General features: G+C 41.2%; 1 protein-coding gene across 1 annotated transcript in view; it reads left to right on the top strand.

Annotated features, from left to right (window-relative positions):
- The window catches only part of PLCXD2 (phosphatidylinositol specific phospholipase C X domain containing 2), a 33,078-nt gene extending 24,692 nt beyond the window's left edge, over window positions 1-8,386 (top strand). The window contains exon 4 of the mRNA XM_032804453.1: window positions 7,427-8,386. Within this exon, the coding sequence (XP_032660344.1) occupies window positions 7,427-7,589 (163 nt within the window). The 3' untranslated portion in view covers window positions 7,590-8,386. The remainder of the gene's footprint in view (window positions 1-7,426) is intronic.
- Window positions 8,387-20,101: the final 11,715 nt, after the last annotated feature.

Here is a 20,101-nt window from a genome sequence, read left to right on the forward strand (position 1 = left end):
AGAGATCACTTGATCATTGCCTGTTAGCTTCACTCCCTCTGGGGCACCTGGCATTGGCCACTGTCAGTAGACAGATACTGGGCTAGATGGACCTTTGGTCTGACCCGGTACGGCCATTCTTATGTTCTTACTGTGAGTCTGATTGTCAAAATGACCATATCACCTACTAAACTGGATATAAAACAATGAAATGGGCAACACTGGAAACCAGTTAGCATGTGGCCTTTGATTTTCTGGAAAATTCATTGAATCTTCAGTCCCAAGTGAATAACAGCCCGATTCTAGATTTTCTTTGGAAAATCATTGTTTCTTCTAGCGGTATTTATTGTTTTTTTCCTACAATACCGCCCCCCCCCCATCATTTGAAATAAAAAAAGAGCAAGTTAAAAATCACTTAGAAAAGTTAGATGGCTTCAAGTCGCCAGAGCCTGATGAAATACATCCGAGGAGATATCTGAGCCATTAACAATTATCTTCAAAAATTCATGGAAGACAGGAGTGATTCCAGAGGACTGGAAGAGGCCAAATATTATGTCAGTCTATAAAAAGGGGAACAATGACAACCTGGGGCATTACAGATCAGTCACCTTAACTTCAGTGCCCAGAAAGATAATGGAACAAATAAGCAAGCAAGCAAGCAGACACCTAGAAGATAATAAGATAAGTAACAGCATGGATTTGTCAAGAGTATATAATATCAAATCAACCTAATAGCTTTCTTTAACGGGGTAACAAGCCTAAGGCCTGGTCTACCTGGGGTGGGGATAGATCGAAGTTACACAACTTCAGCTACATGTACTTAGCTCTACTTCCTGCAGTATCTTCACTACGGTGAGTCGACTGTTGCCACTCACCCGTCGACTCTGCCTGTACCTCTCACCGAGCGAGTTGATGGGAGAGCACTCGGGGATCGATTTATCATGTCTCAACTAGACATGATAAATCGATCTCTACTAGATCGATCGCTGCCCGCTTATCTGGATGGTAGTGAAGACATACCCTTAGAGAGGAAGCAGAAGATGTGGTATATCTTGACTTTTGTAAGGATTTTGATACTGTCTCGCATGACCACCTCATAAACAAACTAGGGAAATACAACCTAGATGGAGCTACTATAAGGTGGGTGCTTAACTGGTTGGAAAACCATACCCAGAAAGTAGTTATCAGTGGTTCACAGTCAAGCTGGGTGGGCATATCAAGTGGGGTCATGCAGGGATCGGTCATGGATCCAGTTCTGTTCAATTACTTCATAAACGATTTAGATCAGCAATTCTCAAACTTCAGCAACCCGAGGACCCCCATTTTCATTTTAAAAAATTTGTGGACTTCCAAGCCCTTCTGCTTAGCCCCAGGCCCCACCCCCACTCTACCTCTTCCCCCCGAAGGCTGCACCCTGCCCCACCTCTTCCCACCCCCGCTCCACCCGTGTCCCTCCTCTTCCCTGCCTCTTTCTACTTTCTCTGCTGAGCACCCCCCATCCCTGCTTCCCCTCTCCCCCAGCATCTCCTGTGTGCCTCTGAACAGCTGTTCCCTGGCATGCAGGAGGTGCTGGGAGGGATGGGGAGGAGTTGATCAGCAGGATCAATGGACCCCCTGGTGTGCCCTTGCAGACTCCAGTTTGAGAAATGCTGATTTAGATAATGGCATAGAGAGTACACTTATGAAGTCTAGAGATGATACCGAGCTGGGTGGGATTGTAATTGCTTTAAAGGATAGGATTAACATTCAAAATGCTCTGGACAAACTGGAGAAATGGTCTGAAATAAATAGGGTGAAATTCAATAAGGACAAATGCAAAGTACTCCACCTGGGAAGGAACATTCAGTTGCACACATACAAAATGGGAAATGACTACTAGGAAGGAGTACTGTGGAAAGGGATCTGGGGATCATAATGGATCACAAGGGAAATATAGTCAACAATGTAACATTGTTGCAAAAAAAGGGAAACATAATTCTGAGATGGATTAACAGGAGTGTTGTAAGCAAGACACGGGAAGTAATTCTGCTCTACTCCACACTGACACAGCCTTAAATGGAGTATTGTGCCCAGTTCTGGGTGCCACATTTCAGTAAAGAGGTGGAAAAATTGGAGAAAGTCCAGAGAAGAGCAACAAAAATGATTAACGGTCCAGAAAACATGACCTATTGGAAAAAATTGAAAAAAATGGTTTTGTTCAGTCTGGAGAAGAGAAGACTGAGAAGGAACTTAGCAGTTTTCAAGTATATAAAAGGTTATTAGAAAGAGGAGAGAGAAAAATTGTTCTAGTTAACCTCTGTGGATAGGAGAAGAAGCAATGGGCTTAAATTGCAGCAAGGGAGGTTTAGGTTGGACATTAGGAAAAAATTCCTAACTGTCAGAGTGGTTAAGCACTGGAATAAATTGCCCAGGGAGGTTGTGGTATTTAAGAATAGGTTAGACAAACACCTGTCAGGGATGGTCTAGATCAGGGGTGGGCAAACTTTTTGGCCTGAGTATGGAATAGAAATTATATGGCGGGCCATGAATGCTCACAAAATTGGAGTTGCGGTGTGGGAGGGGTTGAGGGCTCGGGTTGGGGGTGTGGGCTCTGGGGTGGGGCTGAGGATAAAGAGTTTGGGGTGTAGGAGGGTGTTCTGGGCTGGTATTGAGGGGTTTGGAGGGCGAGAGGGGGATAAGGGCTGGAGCAGGGGTTTGGGGCATGGAAAGAGTCTCAGGGAGCAGGATCTGAGCCGCACTTACCTCAAGCAGTTCCCAAAAGCAGTGGCATGTCTCTTCTCCAGCTTCTATGCATGGAGCGACCTGCTAGCACTGGAGCGGGGCCATGCAAGTGCTTCCGGGAGCTGTGTGGTGCAGCCCCCCATCCTGGTCCCCTAGCTGGAGCGCCGGAGCAGGGCAAGCCCCAGACCCTGCTCCTCCAGCGGCAGTTTGCCAGACAGCTTAAAATGTAGTTTGCTCACCACTGGTCTAGATAATACTTAGTCCTGCCTTGAGTGCAGGGGACTGAACTAAGAATCTCTTGAGGCCCCTTACTGCCCTATAATTCTGTGATTCTATTTAAAAAAAAAAATCCTCCTCAAAGGCCCAGAGGGTCGGAATCTAAAATATTCACATAATAGAAATACTGAAGTTCCTGTGGTTGAAGTTAGGATGTGGAGTTCCTGTCTCTTTCCTTTCCACAGAATTTAGTTTGACAGAATAATGTCTAAAGCTAAATAATGAAATAATGTTAGTATCCAAGTAATCTGATCCAAAGATTTTGAACTTCCTGTTTTTGCGGTTTGTTTTTTTTGAAAAAAAACAACAGGAATACTTGTGGCACCTTAGAGACTAACAAATTGATTTGTTTTTTGTACATTAAACACTAGATGGTGCTAAAATGCTTTCTTTAAGAGTGTGTGTAGCGCTGTCAGACCCAGGATATTAGAGAGACAAGGTGGGTGAGGTAATATCTTTAAGATTAAGAAACAATTTTAAATTTGTATAGCTTTACTCCTGAAAACACAGGACACTTAAAAAAAACAAAGTGGGTGAGGTGATATCTTTTCTTTGACCAACCTTTGTTTGTGAGAGCCTCAAGTTTTCAAACTTACACAGTGCTCTTCTTCAGGTCTGGGAAACTTACTCAGTGTCACAAATACATACAAGGTAGAACATTTGAGAGCATAGTGATTGTCAGGTTTCACCCACATAGTTGCTACTGTGGCATTTAGTGCACGGGATGAGGTACACCACATGTTGTGATAGGTATATGTAAGACCCATGGATCTTGAAAGGTGTGTTGTCTCTTGAATGAACAGGAATTTGTCACACAGGAAAATGACAAAAGACAAAAACATCACATCACCTGTGGGTGAACACTTTTCACAAAAAGAACGAGCCTGGGAGCTTAAATTCATAACTTTTCTTGACACTAAAAATCATATTACAACAACCTATAACCCACTAACAACACCCACCCAGCTGTTTCTTGTCCTTCCTTTTCCTCCCTATGACTAGAGGGGTGTTAACAAGCCACTTCACCTTGAGTGGTCCCTTGAGTGTTACCTACTTGTACTAAACGATCTGTTCCATCCTCTATTTAGCTGTGACATTTTGGGTAAGTTTCCCAGACCTGAAGAAGAGCTCTGGCTTGGTCTATACTACAGACTTAAGTGTATATAATTATGTCCTTCAGAGATGTGGAAATTCACACCTCTGAGCAACACGGTTATACAGATTGAACTCCTGATGTAGACAGCACGATGTCAACATGAGGGCTTCTCCCAGTGACATCGCTGCCACCTCTCAAGGAGATGGAGTACCTGTGCTGATGGGAGAAAATCCCTCACCCTCATCATAGGTAGTGTCATTGCTAAGGCTTTGTCTACACTGGCATTTTCATCATTAAAACTTTTGTCACTCGGGTGTGAAAAAACACTCCCTGAATGATAAAAAGTTCTAACAACTAAAAGTGCTGGTGCAGTGGAGTGGTGTGCACAGTGTAGACAACCTAAGTGATACAACAGTGCAGCTGCATCAGTACAGTTGCGCTGCTGCAGAGCTGTATGTGTAGACAAGCCCTCCGTGTAAGCGCGAAAGCCTGTCTCACCAACAGAAGCTGATCCAAGAAAAGATATCACCTCACTCACCTTTCTTTTTTAAGAGAGGCATGTGTTTTAAGGAGTAAAGCGCTACACATTTAAAATTGTTTCTTAATCTTAACTGAAGATACTTACTAGTATCTTTAATTTGCATGGATACAATATGGTTCTTCTATAGTACATATTAAATGTGCCATATTATAAGAATGTGTCAAAACTCACATGACCATTCTCAAGTATCAAAGGGGTAGCCGTGTTAGTCTGGATCTGAAAAAGCAGCAAAGAGTCCTGTGGCACCTTATAAACTAACAGACGTTTTGCGAGCATTGAGTTTTTCGCTGGGGTGATACCCACTTTGTCGGATGCGCATGTAGTGGAACTTCCAGGCGGCAGGTATATATATGCAAGCAAGAAGGGCAAGCTAGAGGAAACAAGGTTAGTTCTCAATCGGTGAGAATGTAGGGCCTGTTCTAGCAGTTGAAGGTGTGAAAACCAAAGGGAGGAGAAAATGGTTTGTAGTTGGCAAGCTCATTCACATGTTTGTTTAATCTGAGCTGATGGGTCTCAAATTGCAGATGAACTCACTTAGCAGTTTCTCTCTTTGAAGGTCTTATCCAATTGTCACAACCAAGCACTATGGTACAACCGCATCTGCTCTAAACCCCTCATGACAGCGACCAACACCTACAAATTTCCACCCAAGCATTCTCAAAAACTACAATACCGCACGATGGAAATAAGGAAACAGATCAACCAGAGCCAGATGTGTACCCAGAAGCCTCCCTACTGGCAAGACAAACCCAAGGAAAGAAACAACAGAACTCCACTGTCCCATCATTATACTGTTCCCAGCAATAACTGCTCCAGCGCATCATCAGGGTATACAACCCATTCCTGGATCAATGATCCCACACTTTCCTGGGCCTTGGTGGCAGCCAGTTCCTTGCTCACAGACACCCATGGCAAGCTGAAGCAATTTCTCAACAGTAACTGTTATCCGCACCTTAGTAACTCTAGCTCAGGAACCATCCATGCAAACAAACCTACGATGCCACTCTGCCCACATTATCTAAAAGCGACACCATCACAGGACCTAACCAGATCAGCCAACAGATCACCGGTTCAATTCACCTGACGTCTCCACAATGTATATTACGCCATCATATGCAGCAATTGCCCCTCTCTATGTACATTGGCCAACTGGACAGTCTCTACGGAAAAGGATAAACGGACACAAATCAGATATTAGGAATGTCAATATACAAAAACCTGTAGGAAAGCACTTCAACCTCCCTGGCCACACTATAGCAGACCTTAAGGTGGCCATCCTGCAGCAAAAAAACTTCAGGACCAGACTTCAAACAGAAACTGCTGAGCTCCGTGATTGAACTAACTTCGTTATCTCCAGCTTCCTTCTTGCTTGCATGTATATACCTGCCCCTGGAAATGTCCACTACACGCATCCGACGAAGTGTGTATTCACCCACGAAAACTCATACTCCAAAACATCTGTTAGTCTATAAGATGCCACAGGATTCTTTGCTGCTTTTACATGACCATTCTCATTCTCAAAACGCTTCACAATCATCAGTAAATTAATTTTCAAGGCATTTCCAGGAGCTTTAATAATGTTCATATGGAGCAAATCCCTCCTTAAAATTAGTTACTTCCCTGAGGTCTTCCAACAATAATTCAAATATTAACATTTGTTCCAACAATAATTCAAATACAGAGACATAATGTGTCATCAGGTTTTAAGCACAACTTTCTAAGGAAGTCGCTAAGAAGTTCTGCTTAAACACTGGAGTCTGGAAACGACATACAGTTAAAAACAGAGTCCAAATACTTCACAAGTTAAAGCCTGCTTGCACCCTCACATACAGTGTTTATACACAGTTGAATGGGAACTGCCTCTTCTGTACATTCATATTTGGCTGTACAATTTTGTATGGACCTCTGCCTTCTGATTCTGATAATGCTGGCCCTAAACATGAGTCTTAAACCATTTTGCATTAAGTTCTAACTAATGGAGAAGAAACATTTGAAATGATTTACAAATGACTGGCTTTTCATGAGAATAACTACTCTTTTGCCCTTATCCCTTTCCTTTTGTTTACTGATGACTTCCTTTGTGGGTTGCTATTACTTTTATTCTTGAGATTGCTAGCTCCAAGGGGCAGACAGCTTGCCTTTCAATCTGCTTGTACAACAACAGGCACACTGTAGGATAAATTATTTCTGTTTCTGGCTCCTGTGGAAACCCCATTGCTGTAGTGTTAAAGGAGCACAAAAACTTCTGCAAACCCTTGGTTCAAGTTCGTTTCATGAAATGACTGAAAAAAATTTCAGTTCTTAGTAATCCAAACCATTTCATCCATCCCTAATTACGATGATTTAAGTAATAACACAAGACCTAATCACTATGAATTAAGCCTTCAGATCAGTGTATACTCAGACAAAACAAGAACAAAGAAACCATTGCAGGACCTTAAATTCTGAGGTCCTAACTGTTCAGTGAAGTTAATAAGAATCCTATAGTATGTCTTGTAAGAGCAGCGGTTTCCACTGGTGACTTTGGCCGATATTTCTATTCTCTCTGCCCCCCCCCCCCCCCCCCCCCCCCCCCCCCCCCCCCACACACACAACAAAAAAAATGGTTGTGCAATGTGCTGTCTTCTGCCACCCTTCTCCCCAGAGGTGGTTGCATTTTAAGGGTGCAGCATATATTTTGTTTGCTACTTTGGGGTTAAAGGATACTGTGCAAACATGCTGTTCATAGATAAATTGTTACATGTGGAGCAAAATCAAGGTGCTTCCATATAAGTGTGTTATATTGGTTAACATATTTATCCTTTTTTGTTTAGGAACCTGCCTATGATTTTGAACTGGGTAAAGACACAGAAGCCAGGCATTATGGGTGTTAACATAATTACATCAGACTTTGTGGAGCTGGTTGACTTTGCTACCACGGTTATTGCATTAAACGACCTCCTTTTAGAAGGGCACCAAGCTGTGACTAAATCCTGACTGTTCTGTCTCTCACTTTAAGATCAGCGCTCATGGACTGAGATGAGGATTTGGAGCCTTTCATCCATGTCAACAGCTTTCAATGTAAATCTCAATTTAGGTGTTTTTGGTTTTGTTTTTTAACAAACAAAAACCTACTTTCTGAGAAAAACGTGCTGAAAATCATTCACATCAGGATCTATTGCTGCATGGATCTGACCTGAACACTAAGTAGTGGCTGAGTGCTGCTGACTCTGTTATGCACACATCTGCTCCAGTACAGCAAGCTGTTGTCTGCCTGCCAATAGGAGGCCGACACTACAACAGATGTAACCAATTGGCAGCAGTGTTTCCCCTGGCAACTAGACTCCCTGTGAGTGTGCATCCTGTGTGTTATTGAACCCCATTGTCAGTCTAAGAATTGGTGTTGATCCCCAGGAGCAGTTCTATAAAACCAGCCAAAAGAGATTCTCCATCTGGCTACATAAGTCAGAGCTGTGCTGGTCTCTGCTAGCAGTTGCTATTGTATCTCTTATGTTGTACTGGAAGCTACCTCCGACTTTCTTAAAAAAAAACAGCATCCCCATTGTTCAGAGGGAAGCTTTTATACTGTGTTCAGTGGTTTAAATAGAGATGGGCCCAAGGCATGGAGGTTGGATATAAACTTATAACTCTCAGGGGCTTTTGACGTCAAGGTTTTGTTTTCGGTCTATCTCTTATTTTAAGGGACTTCCATTAAAGCAGGATGCAGATGCACTTTACTTAAGCTGAGGGTGCGGGGGTGGAAATCAGTTGAGTTTTCTTGAAAGGTGGGGGGGGGGGGGGGGAAGCTCTGCACAAAAGGCTGCTATGTGAACATGTTAGAAACACAGCAGGCTTTGTTCATTGTATGTAGCTTTGAGACACAATGTAGCAAACTATAGAGTGAAGTTTAGTGAAAACTTTGGTGGTTTCATCTGGGTGGACCTTACCCCCTACCCCAATTTCAATTCACTTGGTTTTTCATTCCCTAGACTTCATTTGAAAAAAAAGCTGTGAAAAGTATTACTTTTTGGTTTGGCATCTGGTCATTTTTCACATCATTGCCCAAAAACTTGAACCTACCCAGGTTTGCTCAGAACCCACCCTAAAGTCACTGTGAGGTTTGTAGCTTACTTGAGATTTTGAGTCCCTGACCTGAGTTTCAGGTTTACTCTCTGGGAGGCAAATTGGGATGCAGGGAGTGGAGGGGTGGGAATAACTGGTAGAATTCTCCCAAGCTGCACCCTCTTCTGATCGCACAATAAGATGCTGCTCACAGATTGTGCCGATCCTCGTTACATGATCATACACTTTTTTTAATTGTTTGTTTTGATCAGCAGCAAAATGTTGACAATTTATATTTTAAAATTATGTTTCAGTATTGACACTCCATTAATGAATTAGGGGAAGTTAACAGATCTGAGAGGAGATGTCTCGAGCATTCTGTTGAGTCAGCAGACACCACTGGATAAATTTGCACTCGGTTCATAATGTAAAGGTTATCTTCTGAGCCAGGAGGGCTAGAGACATTTAAAAATGAAGGATTGGATTCTAGAGCAACAGGGAAATGTGTTGGATCACTGGCCCAATCTGTTAGTAATGAAAACTTTGCACAATTCAACTGAACATTGAGGGGTCTGTTAGCACACTTCATATTAAGAGTAACTACTTTCCATTGGCAGTAGACTAGAAACCCTAAAGTCTGGGCATTAAGTAGAGATGGGCAAAGCTTTCATTATGGCCACAGTAGTACTATACTTATGCACAAAAACTTGCTTCTTTCAAGACAAATCCAGATAAATAAAACAGCTGGAAGGTTGGGTGATTCTGTGATAATACATCACAAAGTTTGTATCTTCACACTGTTGCACTGACAGGGCATGTTAATCTGCAGCAGTAGTTCTCAACAGGAATACACGTACTCCAGGGGGTATGCAGAGGTCTTCCAGGGGGTACATGAACTCATCTAGATATTTGCCTAGTTTTACAACTGGCTGCATAAAAAGCACTAGCAATGTCAGTACAAACTAAAATTTCATACAGAAAATGACTTGTTCATACTGCTCTATATACTATACACTGAAATGTAAATACAATTTTTATATTCCAATTGATTTATTTTATAATTATATGGTGAAAATGAGAAAGCAAACAATTCTTCAGTAATAGTGTGCTGTGACACTTTTGTATTTTTATGTCTGATTTTGTAAGCAACTTGTTTTTAAGTGAGGTGTAACTTAGGGATACACAAGACAAATCAGACTCCTGAAAGGAGTACAGTCATCTGGAAAGGCTGAGAGCCACTGATCTACAGTTCAAAACATTGTGTTATTATGCAACCTCATAGTATGCAGATATTACTCTTTTGCAACATGGGTGTCCAGAATAAATTTAGCACTTTGATTATCCCATAAAGCTGATGCACTATTCGTCTTTCAGAAAGATGTGCTTTCCCCCCAAAATAACAGTGCAATTGGGGGCTCATCTGCTGTTCAATCACCTTTGTACAAACTGCTGCTAGTGAACTAATTATCAGTGGGTTTAAGAATAACTGTTAAGACTTCAGTTAATTTGTTTATAAGAAAAGTGATTGTTTTTACAAACAGTTTTTTAAAAAATATATCAACCTGACCATCCCCTCAACCTCTGGATCCCTCACTCAGTCTGATAGTAGCTGCAGTTTTTTCCATGATGTTTCTCTCATGATGATGGCTCTATACATAATACCCAAAACCAGAGATCACTTGCTTTTGTTCTAAACTCAGAACTCTGCTAGGGTTCATTTAAAGGTTTGCAAACCTTCCACATGTGAACCTTGGCCAAGTTCTTAACAAACTTTAATATGGTTTATCTGTTTGTGTTGCCTGGTTTTAATCAGTGCTGTTCAAAATGTTTTTCCAGCAAAACCTTTTTTATGAAAAGCCAAAAGATTGACTTTTTGTGTCTTTCCCCACCACCCACCATCACCATGCCTTTTTCCTCATTTTCTAGTGGACAAAAGTTAGAGAAAATGGTGTAATTTTTTTTTAAATGAAATCCACAAATTTAAGGTTTTGTTTAGCTAAAACAATTGCATGAATAGTTCAAACAAAAGAAATATTTTGTTTTCTTTTAATGTTTTGCAGAAAATGTCTTTTGACTGGCCCTACTTTTAATGCCAAGCCATATGCAACATGATCGCTTCAATTGAGTTTCACTTAGAGATTTGAATTTTGCAGCTAGCCCAAATTCTCTAGCAGATTAAGTCAAAACCCCACAATCAGAGCAAACATTGGGGTATATACTTTATGGCTTAGGCCCACTTCTTGATATAGAGAGTGTCTGAGCACAAAAGTCAAAGCAAAACTCATGCAGTGTGAATGCAAAAAATATTTGCATGATCACTAAATGACTGAATTACACGCAGGCAGGGTTTAAATTCTCAGTGTATTTCCCAGAGGCTCTTCTCCCTTTCACACCCCACTGTCCTCCCCACATGCTATTAAAACTCCATGGGGTCTGAAAATACTTACCAGAGCTTCGGTCTGGACAGCTCTGGCTGAATTTAAGCCCTGCACACAGATATAAATATAGCCTTGTATTTGTATTAGTTCTTAAACTGCTAATCTGTTGTGCTGTAGGTACCTACCTCAGAAAAGAATTACCAGGCTTAGATAGGTAATATTTTTATAGAGTATTCAGAGTAATGGATCTGTGTTATTAGCCCTTCTGATGTATTTATTTAAATAGAAAAGTGGATGGTGGGAACCAAAGGTTCTGTTTTGGGTTTTTTTTCTTAACGTATTCATGGAACTTTTGGATTTATCTGCTATTGGCTGCTCTGTGTTGACATACAAGGTAAGAAGCGCTTCTGAGGGTGCAGGTATAAGGATGGTGGCATGGCAAAAAGAAATTTTAAATGGAAAATTATTTCAATCCATGGTGATGGGAAATGTCATTAATATCTGGCTGATGTTTGGCCCTGTGTGGAGGGATTGGGTGGTCTCAGCGCAGTCCCCAGGGGACAGATCTCCACATGGTAAACCCACTATCACAGCTGACAGTAAATCCTTGGATGAACATTGAGATTGCTTCCCTGGAAGTGGGTTGAGGCACGCTAGTGGGGCAATGTGGGGGAAGCCTGCACTCCCCTTGCACTCCCCTTGACTGTGTTGTGTGTGTGTTTTAGTGGATATATAGCTGTCATGTTCAGGGCTGCATCTTTTCTAATCCTGCATCTTTACAAAGCACTAAAATTCACTTGTAAAAAGGTAAAACATCAGCATGATCATAAGGGAACTGCTGTGAAAGCTGCCACCATGATGACAGTGCGAGTGTGGGTGCTCAGGGAGCAGCCAAGCGCAGAAAAGAAGCTCCACAAGCATGTTTATGTGGTTAAGTCTTGCATTAACTACTTTACTGTTTCAATCACTTCATACCCTGAACTGGGTTGTGAATGTTCATTGCAAACAATGGAGAGGCAGTGGCACAAAGAGACTGAAGAGTGTTGTGTGTTTCACTTATTCTTTTGTTCAGAACTATGTATAAAAAGTTGCATAGAATGTTACTGGTGGCTGTGTGGGGTATAATATTTCAATGAAATGCAGTTTTTAAAGAATAAGAATCTGTGTAACAAAACCACCAAAAGCAATATACTCATACATAGATAGAGATCTATTATCACTGTCTTCATGAGGTGAGACTTATTAACTCAAAGTTTATTAACTTGTTTATGACATAGATCACCTCTCTCCTGGCATTTCCTGACAGTGCAGACCACCTCCCTGTTAACATGCCTGAAGCACTGACAGCATTTATGTATAAGGAAAAGAAATATTATGAAATTATATATTTTAGGTTCTTAAGGTGGGTTCACAGGTGGAAACAAGGAGAGTTAGCGCTATGGAATTAGCCAGCTCTTGCAGACCCAACAGTGTTCCATGGCCCACAATTTGGGGACAACTGCCCTAAATCATTTGTGGCTGTGTCACTCGTGGGGTTACTTATAAAGACAGATGGAATGTTAGTCACAGACAATAGGTATCTGAGATATCACAGCTCAGGCACTTTATTAATGTGTACATATTAGAGATGGGCCTGAGTAGCAAAGCTAAAGGATGTTTTGGATCCAGGATTTTGGTTAGGCCCATAATAGAGATTGGATCTCTGTCTAGATCCAAGGTTGGATTTTCTTCCTATTTAGTATTGTCATGTATTTATTTTCTATACATATGTGTGTTACAGGTAGGGACAGCCTATACATGTTGTAAGAAACAGGAGAAAGCTTTTGGATCATTAATGTGTGACTATAGGACATAAATACTTTGTTTGGTAATAGACTACAAATGAAAATTTTGATAGGAGAGTGTGTTGTGCGTGTATTAGAATCAGACTTGTCATCTTGCTATACAGAATATATATCTATTTCTGTTTTATCTCAGGTATCAGAATATGTGTTTACTCCTTCCTGTCCTAACTCAACTGAAGACTTTTACCAAGGGATCAGTCCCCAAGGCAAAAATTAGGGCAATTTTGAGAGGAGTTTTTAGCAGGAACAGATGAACTGATTTGGACACAATAAGAAATAACCTAAAACTTTACCCAACATTTGAACTGAGTTGAAACTTGTTTGGCTGGGGATTTTTGAGAGAGGAAGAAAGAGAAGGAAATCCTCATTTCTGCCTTTTCTGGTTTGGGTGAGAAGTGAAATATTGTACCGTAATCTGGCAATCAAAACCTGAAATCTGAGAAACTTTTATGCTTGTGAGATTCCCAGCCCTATTTTGATTAGACTACTAATGCTTACACCACCTACCCATTTCCCCTTATTTAAGCCCCTTTCTGTTGCATGGTAGTTATTTACAGAATTTGGCTGTTGACAAAAAGGGTTGTGTTAACTTCTGTCTCAAATTAGTCATCACTAGGGGGCATGTAAGAGCAATGAAAAATTTATTTCTCTTCAGAGACTCAGCCTTGCTTCTATGATGCTCCACGAAGGATCAAGGAAGTGGGCAACTATATTCACTGAGCAATTGGACCTGCTTGCAAATTCTGATTTACTGAAAGAAAGAAAGAAAGAAAAGGCAACACATAATACATGCTATCACGACTGGTCAAACAGAAATGAAGGTTTCCTCCACAAATCTAGAGCATAGTGTATAGAATTGTGTACTTTAATACCTTCCAGTGATGCCCTAGGACTATTAGCTCCCTATTTTAGGCCCCTACCACACTGAGAAAGAAGAGATTGGGAAGAGAAGGGGCATTTACATATTTAGATATGAACACATATTCCCATATTTTGACAGAAAATATAGATCCTAGGGCCCGGACCAGTAACATAAACTTCTGAACAATCTAGTGAAATTGTGTACTGTATTTTATCCATTGTCATTGTGCTTCTCTTATTTATTGTCAGCTTTCTGATATATTTCTTTTCTGTCTGCGTCTCACTGAAAATTGAACTGCAACATTTTCTTTCTTATAAAAACAATATATTATAGAACACTGAAGTATTGTTTGTGTCTAACAGGGATACTTCTGGCAGAGCCTGGATTCTGCTTGGTGTAAAATGCATTTTCTAGTCATATTTTTGACATATTTTGTTTATATCTTCCAAGAAAAAATAATGATTTCCTTCTTCTCTTCTGTGAGTGTTTTATGCAATTTCTCTTCCCCTTCTTTATTGGCATTGTGGACCTTACCCATCTGCCTAATTCAATTGTGTGTGTTGAAAAACCATAAATGCCTCATTTTAACTGAGCAAATAAATTATGGGCTGACATCTGTTTCTCTCTCATTTTTTTTTTTAATTTTACTCAAGAATTACAGTTGTTGGATTGGAGGTTTTACCCTGAAAATAAATACACAATTTTGGTAACTTCATCTTGTTAATAATCTTACTGTGTGGTCAGTGCAGTTTATTATTTTGACACACAAGAGATCTGGCTTTGAATCAATTTTCTGAGTTTTGGTTGCTTTGTTTGGGTTTTTTTTTCTTTTTTGCATGGAATGATATAAAGATTTTAGTTTCCTATCTTCCTTTCATACAAAATATTAATGTAAGATAAGCAGAAAACAGTCCAAGTGATTTCAGAGGCCTATGTATTAGATGTGCTGTACCACATTATCTACCAGTAATTTGCTGGTCATTACTGAAAACCCAATACTTTCTGGCCTGCGGGTGGTGTGTGAGCGTTTACCTGCTCAATCTTCAGTTAGTATGTGCTTACATTTATAATAGCCATTTTCAATTAAACTTGGGTCTTAGAAAGAACTATATGCCAGTGCATGAACTCCAGATACCATCTGGAATTGAAGCAGGATCATTTTTCCCATTCGGCTTCTTGGTTGAAGATGCAGCAGCTTCAGCTGCTGGAGCACGGGTAAGAAAATACCATGTTCATACTCCAGTTGAAAATAAGATGCTAATAACTTTGAAACTTGGGCCCTGGTTGATCTGAAGGAGCCCCCTACTGATAGTCTTAGGGCTTGTCTACACTGGCAATTTACAGTGCTGCAATTTTGTCGCTCAGGGGTGTGAAAAAGCACCTCCCTCAGCGCAGCAAGGTTCATCACTGTAAAGCACCAGAGTAAACAGTGCGCCAGCACTAGGAGCCATGCTGGTGGAAGTGGGTTTTTTAGGGTGCTAGGACAGCTCTCTCCCAGTGCTCTGCCATGACTACACAAGCCACGTTGCCAGTATAGCCTATCCCTTAGTGATCTAGATTCTGCTCACTCATTCTGAACTTGTGGGAGGTATTCAGTGAGTGGAATAAACCAGCTTCCCCTCATGTTTGTTTTCAGTAGCTGCAGGTGTCTGCCAGAAGCTGAGAGTGGACAATGGGATGGATCACTTGATGATTGCCTGTTTCATTCATTCCTTCTGAAGCATCTGGCACTGCCCACTACTGGAAGACAGGATACTGGGCTAGATGGACCCAGCATGGTCTGACCCTGTATGGCCATTCATATGTTCAAGGTACTTTACCAGTAGCTTGCAGTTTCAGGATTTTAATAAAACTAAGAATATAGAAGATGGGGAGCGGGGGTAAGGGATTAAATGACTGGGGAAGAAAAAAGTATTATTATCTAGAGCCTATTACCTTGTGGTAAGTGGTTACGGTCCAGGCTGGGTTAATAGTGACTGAATAGATTGCTACAGAGGCCTGTCTGAAATGAGCTGGGGGAGCGGGGAGGTGTTCTTAACCTAATTTTCACTGAATGGGTGCCCATGTCAGGTAAGATCACAATGTACAGCATTAGCCACGGCTAAGCAGAGCGGTCTGTCACTGAATAGCCCATGGCAACTTAATTATCCTTTTGTTCCTAAAGGTGTTCCTCCAGAATGGGTTTTTGAGGCACACTGGTGAGAAGAAAATGCCCTGCAGATGCCTCTACCTCTTCTGTGAATGGACAGTAGACATGGCTTTCTATGCCTGTCAGATTGACACTGTTCAGCAGCTCAAAATTCACACGTCAGAAAAATATAGATAAACTTTACTAAAAATATAATGAATCTAAAAAAGATGTTTGTTCTGCAACAAATTATATTTATCTTGAAGAAGAGGGTTTTGCTGTTGCCATAAACCTGTGGTTGGCTGTTTAAACATGACCACATTCCTGAATTACACATGGCTGAAATACTTGCCACTTAAGATAGGCTGCAGCGCACAGCTCTTAGCTGGGGCGGGTAAACACTTCTATGTCGTCTGAAGGAAAGCCAACTTGAAACCTGGGGTGTGATTGCCAACTGTACTCGTTCCACATGTAGCCTGGAGGTAAGAAAAATAATGGAAATCTCTGAAGTTGAGTAACACTTACTGTTAGTAATTCTTCCACTTGCAGTCAGGTGCCAGAGAGGTCAACCATTCATATGAGACTGGGCTTTTTGATTGAAACCTAACCGAGAGCTGAAAATGGAGTAATTGAGAGCAGACATCTCATCTTGCTGAGCTCTAAAGTGAAGGGCAGCACAAGAAAAAAAAGAAAAGCAAATGGCTTTAATACCATGTGAGATTCAGTTACCTAATCTAGACCTGCATATGCTTATCAATTATCTGAGTTTCATGAACATGCATTTCTGCTCCACACTATGTGTAACAAAGTGTGTCTGCATCAGATAGAGGTGAACTTGCATCTATATTCAGGAACAGCTGAGAAGAATGATCAGGATAGTCAAAAAGTTGCTGGCTCAGAGTTGTTCTAAAAGAAGGTTGATTTCAAATTCAATTATCTCATGCTCTGAAATTAAAGAGGTTTACTTTACAAGTAAAGCTGCACGTTGGAGTTGTTAGAGCAGACGACTGGGAGTCAGGGCTCCTGGCTTCTGTCCCGTGACCTGCCACTTGTTAAGTAACCTGAACAAGTCATTTCCCCTCTCTGTACTTCATTTTCTCCATCTGAAAGTGCGGATAACAGTACGTACCTCCCAAAAGTATCACGATGTTTATCTGAATAGTGTTTATAAAGCACGTGGAGATACGTGATAGAAGCACAGTAGCATAATGCAAGGTGTTCAGGTGAGAGAGAATGAATTATTGGGTAATTCATTACCTAGGGATATTAGTGTTTATGCATTTACATCCATAGAGTTAAGAGAACTTAACGCAAAGGGGTGGGTATTGTTGTTATCCCAGTAGAGGATGAACAGAGATGGTGAGTTGCCCACATGGACTCACGTAAAAGACTTGTGAATAGAATCCAGGTCTCCTAATTTAGGAGGAAATTTCAACCACATTTCTGCCTTTGCTAAAAGTTCAGAGCATGATTTATCAACCTGAATGATGAAACAAACACTTTTTAAGAAACAAATACTAGATGAATAACACAACCAGCCTGGTTGACTTACTGTTTTGAAATAACATTGTTATGAAACGAAATAACATTAGACCCTATTTAAACACAGAACTGATACAGGGTGACTCTTCCACTGCTACTTTGGTGCTGTTTTTTTTTTTGTCCTTAGGGTACTTGAAAGAAGGGAAATGATGAACACACCTTAAAAACTTTTATGATGATTGTGATTAGTCAGATGATGATTGCGAAAGAGAGGCAGCTGTATAACTCAACACAATTTACAGGCTCATCCTATATGCAAGTCCAGTGCCTTGGTTGCAACATACTGCACATACCTTTTGATTCAGGTCTAGTGAGTCAGAAAGTCTACATGGAATGAGTTAGTGCACAGAGGTAAGGTGTGCATGCAAAGACTTGCAGCTGTCGCTGACAGCATAACATATGAAACATGCAAAGTGTCTTCTACACAGACTCGAGGAATCCTATGGGGCAATCTCTACAGCCTGTGCTAAACAGACTAGCCAATCAGAATGATCCCTTTGGACCTTGGAATCTATGAGTATACATTGGTCAGTATGAGAGAACACTGTTTAATTAGCCTATCTCAGCCATCGGTCATAGACACACCGCTGTAAATGTATTTAGCTTCAATCTTTGTTATACTCAAGTAGAGGCTCTAAAGGCTAAGTTAGTGGGAATGAGCTTTTGGGTTGTTCTGCGCAATGTGTAACTGAAAGACAGACTGGATGACCCATCTCATTTATTCTGGCCCTACTAACTTTGGATTTTAAATGGCCACTTTGTGCCCCTCAACTATAAGATGAAATATCTTATAGGCTAAAACTTGACATGTTTGGCCTCCAGAAGTAATTGTGGAAGAAAATTATTAGTTAGTTATTAGTAACAAGATTGTCTGAGACTGAATGAAACATACTCTTTCACCACACTTGCTGTAACATCACACACCACAAGCATATTTTTGCGGTGATGGGCTTTTCTATTTCTAAAGATGCCTTCATCCTGGTGTGCTGGACAAATAAGCACATGTGGATATAACCACTGGAGAGCTGAGAGAAATGTTGACAACCAAACCTGGAAACGGGCAAATCTTGCCCAGCTTCAGATTTCAGAGTGAAAACAGAACTCGGCCTAAGTGTGCAGAACACATCCTTTTAGTTCCACTGCATTTCCAGTCGGATGGAAAACTATCCTCCTCACTCCACACAATAGTTGACCATTTCCAAAATATGTCCTTGGTTCCTTCCTCACTGTTGTCGCCAGCTCTTTAAAAGGCATGTGAGAGCAATACAGAGCTCTAACAGTATTTGATACTGCTATATGGTATTACAGATTCAAAAAACTGTCACCAAGAAATAGGTAGCTTTAGCAATACTGTGTCTGAAAAGAGTATTGTTGGTGAAATCAAGATTCTATGTACAATGATTTCGGATATCTGGAAAGTTACTCTGGAATTCAGACAATTCAAAAGTACTTGTTAGAGACTTTAAATACAAAAGGGGAATGATCTCTGAAATCCAAAGTTACTCTGGATTTCAGAAAAGCGGATTTCAGCTCCCTTAGAGAAATGATGGGCAGGATTCCCTGGGAAGCTGAACTGAAGGGGATGGGTGTCCAGGAGAGCTGGCAGTTTTTTAAAGAAACCATGCTCAGAGCACAGGAAAATACCATACCGATGTGCAGAAAGAACAGCAAGCGTAGAAAGTGCCCAGCATAGAATGGTTAGCAGGGAACTCAGGGGAGCTGAAGCAAAAGAGGAGCTTACTAAAAATGGAAGTCTCGGACCGTGACTGGGGAGGCATATAAGATTATTGCTCGGGGTCTGCAGGTAGAATCGATAAGGCTAAGGGCAATTTGAGTTGAAATAGCAAGGGTTATGTAAGGCTATTAGGACAGGGGTTTTACAAGTATGTAAGCAACAAGAGAGGATACGGGATGGTGTAGGTCCTATATCAATGAGGCGGTATCCTAAGTGGGCGTCGGATTAGATATGGAAAATAGGCTGAATACTCCATTCCTTCTCTACTTCAGTTTTAGGGCAGGATCAACCTCCAGACTATCTAACACTGGGGCAACACAGAGAGAAGAGGAGGGACAGACAGACCGATTGTGATACAGATGGTCAGGTTAGGGACTATAATCTTAAAAGACGCTTCACGCATGTGCACCAAAGTCTATGGGCAGACTTTGGACGAACTGCATCGAGGTCGTGAGGGAGTTAGCCTGAAGTGATTGCAGAACCGTTGACAGCACTTGTCCCTTTGAAAATTTGTATGGCGACAGGGGAGAGGTCCCAGAGGACTGCTGAATGAGAGCAAATGGGATTAGTACCTATTTTAAAGAATAGGAAAAAGGATGGATCAGGGAACCTACAGACCAATGCAGGTTCTCCACCTCATCCCTGTAAATCATGGTAGCAGGTGCTGAAGAATCCATCCTGTAAACACTTAAAAGGAATTAACAACGGTGATCAGGAAGCAGTCTCACATGGATTCACAAGAGGTAAATCAGGCTGATACCAACTGATTGCTTCTACGATGAGATGACTGGACTTGTGGGATGGGCGGCAAAGCTTGTTGAAGTGTTGTAATACTTGACATTAGTAAGGCTATTGAGCTATGTGTACCAATGCATTTCATCAGAAACTAAGGAAGTATGGGTTTGGAGGATGGACTGTGACGTTGGATATGAAAACTGGTGATATCATTACGGGGCTC

The sequence above is a fragment of the Chelonoidis abingdonii genome, chromosome 1 (assembly GCF_003597395.2).
Source record: "Chelonoidis abingdonii isolate Lonesome George chromosome 1, CheloAbing_2.0, whole genome shotgun sequence".
In the NCBI taxonomy this organism is placed as follows: Eukaryota; Metazoa; Chordata; order Testudines; family Testudinidae; genus Chelonoidis; species Chelonoidis abingdonii.